We start from the raw sequence: 7,472 nt of genomic DNA on the forward strand, positions 1-7,472 counted from the left end.
AGGAAAAGTTGCAGCATCAGCTCTCCATCCACTAATCAATGTCCTTTACATGACTCTAAAACCACAGAGGTGTGCAGTGTGATGCAGGGAATGGTGGACCCAAATGCAGAGAGCAAACTGAGGATTAGTTGCTTGAAGATTTATTACACAAAATATAAACCAGGGTACATACCACAAGGCAGTCAAAAATGCAAAAATGCAGAAAACAACACAAGGAGTCCAAACTGAGGGAGGCCAAAAAAAATTCCAAAAATCAAAGTACGGGAACACTGAAGCCGAAATGATATTCCAAACGCAGGTAAATTGACTGAACACACAGAACGGCACAAACACAAAAATGATCTGACACAGGACAAGGGGAAGACAAAGACCTGAGATCTTCGTTTGCACGTTTGCACGTAAACTGAGACAAACGGAGGTTAACGCAGCCGAGAGAGAGAAAGAGGAAGTGATTGGTTGCTGTTGTTGCTATTTTGGGGATTCTGATTGGCTAACGTGGGCTTGAGCTTCTCGTCACACCGCCACCTACAGGTCTGGCTGGCTCTTGGCTGCATTGACGGCATATATATATACTGTATATATACAAGGTTATGTAAACAAACACTTTTCTGAAAACTGACAGCCTTGCACGATGTTATTTTTGAAAACGGAGAGGCTGAAATGTCCGTTTATGGAAATAGCCGGCCACATGGAAACATAGCAAAAGACACAGGGTAACGAGGTACCAAGCAGGTATGGAGTTAGAATCATGCCAAAACCTCACACACACACAAAACGTGTTTTACTCACGCCCAACGATTCACAAACAAACTCAGTATGGTTTGCAAATACAAAACATCATTCACAAACTAATGCATTTTGTTCTGCAAATAAAAAACCTACCTATCAAACAAATACAGTATGTTTTACACATACAAAAACGTGTTTCTTCAATGACGAAAAATATCCTGCAAGTACAAACTAAAATCTTTCAAGTACAAAAAAAAATCTTTCAAGTACAAAAAAAAATCCTTCAAGTACAAAACAAATTCTACAAGTGCGGAAAAAAAAAATCCTTCAAGTACAAAAAAAAATCCTTCAAGTACAAAACAAATTCTACAAGTACAAAAAACTGTCACGTGATTTTTGGCACTAACTTTCCGCCTTGCTGATCCACACACAAATGCAGGTAAATTTTCTAACAAATGTCCTGTAATTCACACTCCACAACAGCAGGTGGCGCTGTTAAGTCATTTTAAGCCTACCAGGACCATAGATATATAAAGGGGGATTTTTTTAAACGTTATTATGGTTCATAACTTACTGGAACAAAACTGAGCAACGTGTTGTTGCTGATGACAAAACCACTGATTATATATATGTATATTGAAGCGATGCTGGCGTTAAAGACCTGCTGATCGTTGTCTGATTCTCTGAAATGAATGCCGGCATTGCATTGTGGGAAATCGGCTTTGCATGCGCCCAACTCTGATCATATCGTGTTCTGTCTTACAGCCTACTGTAATATTTCACCAGTAATACGACCAAAATAATATTATTAAAGTAAAGAAATGCATACTATGATAATATCTACATATATGTTGCTAGATGTAGTATTATAGTTTTTTGTAGAATTTGTTTTGTACTTGAAAGATTTTTTTTTGTACTTGAAGGATTTGTTTTTGTACTTGAAGGATTTGTTTTTGTACTTGAAAGATTTTTTTTTGTACTTGAAAGATTTTAGTTTGTACTTGTCATTGAAGAAATACGTTTTTGTATGTGTAAAACATACAGATTTTTGTTTGATAGGTAGGTTTTTTATTTGCAGAACAAAATGCATTAGTTTGGGAATGATGTTTTGTATTTGCAAACCATACTGAGTTTGTTTGTGAATCGTTGGGCGTGAGTAAAACACGTTTTGTGTGTGTGTGAGGTTTTGGCATGATTTTCTTGTGTGCATGTGTCTGTGTGTCTGTGTGTGTGTGTGTGTGTGTGTGTGTGTGTGTGTGTGTGTGTGTGTGTGTGTGTGTGTGTGTGTGTGTGTGTGTGTGTGTCATTCATTCATACAATGTGTGAAAGTGTTTTTGCTGATGAAGGCTTCTGGGAGGGGCGGGGTTGACAGCCAGACTGCGGGTCGTGAGAAGGAGGAGACGCCGGAAAACACGACTGTCCTGCAGGGGGGAGGGTCCCTGCTTGCTGCTGGTCCCTGGGGGGCTGCTTCCTGGGACCCCCGGTCTGTCTCCCTTTAATGGGACTGTTTTCATTAACGTGGTATCCAAGGAAACGAGGCGTCACGACCCCCAGACAGGGACGCGCGGTCCGGCATAAAAGAGAGAGAAGATGAGACGGAGAGAGACACGGACCCTGAAGCTCCGGAGCTCCGCGCGCTGACACCACCGGACAGACCTCCGCCAGACCCCCGCCATAACTCCGCCAGAATCCCGCCAGACCCCCGCCAGACCTCCGCCAGAACTCCGCCAGACCCCCGCTAGACCTCCGCCAGAACCCGGATGTTCCAGCTCCGAGACATGCTGCACCGCGACCCATGCAACAGGTGAGGAAACATCCAGAAACCGTTAGTCTGTTGTCCCCAAAGGCCCGTTTAAAAAAACAACATTTTGTGTTATTTTTGTGTGCAGTAAAAGTATCTACAGAACACTGCAGCATGCTTTTATCAGCGGTGGAAGTATTCAGATCCTTTACTTAAGTAAATGTAGGATACTACACTGTAAAAATACTTTACAAGTTAAAGTCCTGCATTGAAAATGTACTTACAGTAAAGTATGTGTGTGTGTGTGTGTGTGTGTGTGTGTGTGTGTGTGTGTGTGTGTGTGTGTGTGTGTGTGTGTGTGTGTGTGTGTTTAATCATCATATCAGCTGGACTTGTAGCCGTTATATTGTTGACTAGTTTACTTTAGAATCAAACATCAGATTTTATATATTTTATATAACTACATGTGCTCTGTGTGCAGTAATCATAATGCTCAAAGTAACTAGTAACTAAAGCTGGAACAGATGAATGTAGCCGAGTAACTAAAGTAACTAGTAACTAAAGCTGGAACAGATGAATGTAGCGGAGTAACTAAAGTAACTAGTAACTAAAGCTGGAACAGATGAATGTAGCGGAGTAACTAAAGTAACTAGTAACTAAAGCTGGAACAGATTAATGTAGCGGAGTAACTAAAGTAACTAGTAACTAAAGCTGGAACAGATGAATGTAGCGGAGTAACTAAAGTAACTAGTAACTAAAGCTGTAACAGATGAATGTAGCGGAGTAACTAAAGTAACTAGTAACTAAAGCTGGAACAGATGAATGTAGCGGAGTAACTAAAGTAACTAGTAACTAAAGCTGGAACAGATGAATGTAGCGGAGTAACTAAAGTAACTAGTAACTAAAGCTGGAACAGATTAATGTAGCGGAGTAACTAAAGTAACTAGTAACTAAAGCTGTAACAGATGAATATAGCGGAGTAACTAAAGTAACTAGTAACTAAAGCTGGAACAGATGAATGTAGCGGAGTAACTAAAGTAACTAGTAACTAAAGCTGGAACAGATGAATGTAGCGGAGTAACTAAAGTAACTAGTAACTAAAGCTGGAACAGATGAATGTAGCGGAGTAACTAAAGTAACTAGTAACTAAAGCTGGAACAGATGAATGTAGAGGAGTAACTAAAGTAACTAGTAACTAAAGCTGTAACTGATGAATGTAGTGGAGTAAAAAGTACAATATTTAGAGGAGTAGAAGTAGAAAGTGGCATGAAAAGAAAAGACTTGAGTAAAGTACAGTATTATATGTATATTCTGTGCTGTGTGGCTGATATGTTGCTACTGTAACTATCTATCTATCTAGCTACAAGTACCTCAACATGTGGTACTGAAGTACAGTACTGGAGTAAATGTACATAGTTACATTCAAACTGGCTTTTATTTGGTTATGATGAGGTCAAAGTGGAACTTCTCACATTATCAGATGAGAGTCTTTTACTCAGTTGTTAAACAGATGAACTTGTGTCATATATGTGTTTCATTTTGTTTTATGTAAATGCATTTAAAAAAAAAAAATGTAACGCTACTATCATATATGTGTCTGCAGTGATCCAGATCGATGCATCACGACGAAACAGAAACAGAAAAGTCCTGAGATCCTCCGTGATGGTGAGTTCACCTTTAATACCATAAAACATCCAACGTACGGAGTCTGAAGTGTGCCAACATCACCTACTGTAATCACACATTATAAAAACATACACAATGATTGGTAAACCCTCGTGTTTTTGGGTACTTTTTCCGATGCCTTTGTGGCTTTCTTTTTAAACGTTTTTGTCACTTATTTCAAAGCTTTTTTTAATCAATAAACCTTATTTATATGACATTATACCTAATTTCTGACTTAAAGCAAAGCAGAAATTGTGAATTATTTTGACTAATAATTAATATCAGAGGATGTTGAGTGAATCACAGACTAGTTTATGTCAAAGTTTAGTCAGGATACTGTTTTTAAAACTATTTAAACATATATATTGTTTTTAAATGCTATACAATTAAATTAAAAACACCCAAAATGCAAAGAAAGTAATCAATTAATTTTACCTGAGAATAATGTTGTATCTAGATTCCATACAGCCATGCATCCATGTTATTTTTTGGCATTTTAATTTTAAAGAAACCCATATTTCTGATATAAAAACATGAAAATGGGTCAAATTTGAAACGAGGGTTAATTGGAGGTACAGATACTTTCTTGTGCGTACCAGAAAGTATCTCACGCTTACATAAAACCAACATAAGGCTTAAAGCACGGTAATACTGCCGGAGTACTGCTAAGATTATGTGGCTAAAGTAAATACTTCACATTCACAGCATGAAACCTGTTAGCCCTCCTGCTGTCATTGGGGGAAATTTGACTTCATTTTCAAAAAGTTTCAATTTCAGAAAGATTTGGGTTTCTTTCAACCACATTGTCAAAAAATACTGTGGATGGTTCCGTAAAATAAATGATCAGTTCACTACTTTAATTGAATTTGGATGTTTTCTTTTTTCAATTTTATAGCATTTTGAAGAAAAGAAAAAGATATTTTTTTTAAAAAAGCACAAAAAAAAAACAGACAAAACCATACACACACCAGACTCCACAGATAAAAACGCTGATTTAAACAGTTCCTGTGGACTCAGACCTGGTTCTCTGGACTCCGGCTAACCCTCCTCTCTTCACCCCCCTCAGGTTCTCGTCCCCGATTGGTCCGCCCGGTCTCCGCCAACAGTCGGGAGCGCTGGCGGCAGCAGAACGTTAACGGAGCGTTCACGGAGCTGCGCAGTCTCATCCCCACGCACCCCCCCGACAGGAAGCTCAGCAAGAACGAGATCCTGCGTCTCGCTCTCCGGTACATCAGCTTCCTGGACCAGGTGCTGACGGACCAGGTGCTGACGGACCAGGTGCTGACGGAGCAGGAAGTCCGGGCGGGGCCCCGATGCCGAGCGGGCAGCGTGGACCAGGAAGACGCGTCTCAGGGGACGATGTCCCCAAACTCGAGCTGTGAGAGTTCGGCGGACGGAGACTCGGACTGTGGAGGACTTCTGCAGTTCCTCCACCTGGCGAGCAGCTACATCTGATCAGACGGATCCAGCAGAGACCGGCAGGACGGGTCCGCCATATTGGCTCTGACAGGGGGCACATCACAGAAACTTCCCCGTCTTTTCCCAATTCGTTATTACAGAAGCTTTACTTCATCCTGTCTTATCGCAGGGTAGAAAATCCTAAAAAAACGACATTGGTCTGGCTAGAAGGGATGCAGAACCTCACTCAATCTAGGCTCATATAATAATATAATGTTAATACTTTCACCCAGCGTGTCGGGTTAGTGTTCCATTCCACAATCGTTTTCCTAATCTTAACTAGTCCTTTTGGTGCCTAAATTTAACTCTCTCGTTTTTTGGCTAAATGTAATTGTAAAGACAGCAGAACTTTAGATTAGATTACATTAGATTCAACTTTGTTGTCATTGTGCAAAGACAATGGAATGCAGTTTTCCCCTTAACATTTAAAGGTATTGTGTATGTGTGTGTGTGTGTGTGTGTGTGTGTGTGTGTGTGTGTGTGTGTGTGTGTGTGTGTGTGTGCTCAAATAAGGCTTTTCGTGGCGTTTCGGTTGGCACAATTTGCAGCCCATTGGCCAGGAGTGATTGTGGATGCCTACTCTCTCTCTCTCAGATAAGGCCAAGGATCCCGAATGGGATCTCTGTTTTCTCCATTTTCTATCATATCATGTCGCCGTCTATACTACCTAACGTTACCGCCATCAAGCCGCAATGATTTGCAACCGAATCTGTCGAGTTGTCTTGCAGTGGTGCGTTCAAGTGCAGCGCATATTCCCGTCCAATTCGATAGAATTCCGTATCGATAACGTGAAAAATCATAAACGGTAACTCCAGTGAAATTATTTGAAATTAAAGCAACGAGCCAATTTTGTAAAACGTAAGGACTAGAACGTAAAAAGTCGGCACAAAAATGAAGTAAAGTAAAAATATCTGGAAAATCTACTTGAGTACAGTAACAAAGTATTTTTACTTTGTTACTTACCCACCCTATGTCAGGTCCTAACCCTTATTACCATGGTTACCAAAGCTACCACGTTGAGATGTGAGAGGTTTCTGTGATGCGGCCCCCCCCAGGACATCACAAGTCTTCGCTGAACGTTGTTGACATCATGAAGTTATCATTCAAACAGCAGATCGGTCCGATGTTAAAAACATATTGTTGCATCGGACTGAGTGTTCATGTGATATTCACATTCATCAGTTTCATTATTAATGAAATATTAGATGTATTACTGTTATTATTATTATTATTATTATTATTATTATTAGACATGTTGTGATGTTAGTTCTGCTGTCTCGGCAGGAGAATCAGTAACCAGATGCAGTTTCTTTCATATTAAAGGAACTTTTGGTGCTTTTATTGTTGCTTTTATAAAAATGTAAATCTCTTCTTCTGTGTGATGATTGTTGGTTGTTTTCATACGTGATGCAAAATGTTTCTGATCAATAAATATTAAAGTGATTCTACTCTGAGTGGTTTATTATTAAAGATAAGATAAGATAGACTTTATCAATCTCACACTGGGGAAAGTCCTGTGCTACAGCAGCTCAACAGAGAAAAATGTACACACATCAGAATAACACAAATACACATTAAGTACACATAGGAGAAACAATATACATAAAGTATAAGAAATAGAAAAAATAGAATTAGTTATAATAATAATAATAATAGTAATAAATCAAACATATTTAGACAACAAATCTTTATATAACAGACATATATAAACAAAGATATACAGATGAATAGAGATGACATATTGCACAGTTGGAGGTGACACAGAGTAATACATAGATTAATGTGCATAGTGCAGAATATTGACCAGTGATGGCTCATATTGCAGAAACAGCTAGCAGTGCTACATTGTGATGTTGGATTAGCTACATACTTTTTTATG

The 7,472-nt window shown here is 39.3% G+C and overlaps 1 protein-coding gene across 1 annotated transcript; it reads left to right on the top strand.

Moving 5' to 3' along the window:
- Nucleotides 1-2,141: 2,141 nt before the first annotated feature.
- LOC114561009 (T-cell acute lymphocytic leukemia protein 1 homolog) lies at nucleotides 2,142-5,590 on the top strand. The gene is made up of 3 exons (XM_028586640.1): nucleotides 2,142-2,533; nucleotides 4,074-4,135; nucleotides 5,202-5,590. The coding sequence occupies exons 1-3, from the start codon at nucleotides 2,490-2,492 to the stop codon at nucleotides 5,588-5,590; spliced, it is 495 nt and encodes a 164-aa protein (XP_028442441.1). The 5' UTR covers nucleotides 2,142-2,489.
- The last annotated feature ends 1,882 nt before the right edge of the window (nucleotides 5,591-7,472 follow it).

Source organism: Perca flavescens, chromosome 9 (genome assembly GCF_004354835.1).
Source record: "Perca flavescens isolate YP-PL-M2 chromosome 9, PFLA_1.0, whole genome shotgun sequence".
NCBI lineage: Eukaryota > Metazoa > Chordata > Actinopteri > Perciformes > Percidae > Perca > Perca flavescens.

Bases quoted from the DNA above. Each gene is read 5' to 3' on its own strand.
- LOC114561009 (XM_028586640.1), top strand. From the start codon at position 2,490: ATGTTCCAGCTCCGAGACATGCTGCACCGCGACCCATGCAACAG. The intron at 2,534-4,073 runs GTGAGGAAACAT...ATGTGTCTGCAG, and splicing joins CACCGCGACCCATGCAACAG to TGATCCAGATCGATGCATCA. The intron at 4,136-5,201 runs GTGAGTTCACCT...CACCCCCCTCAG, and splicing joins TCCTGAGATCCTCCGTGATG to GTTCTCGTCCCCGATTGGTC.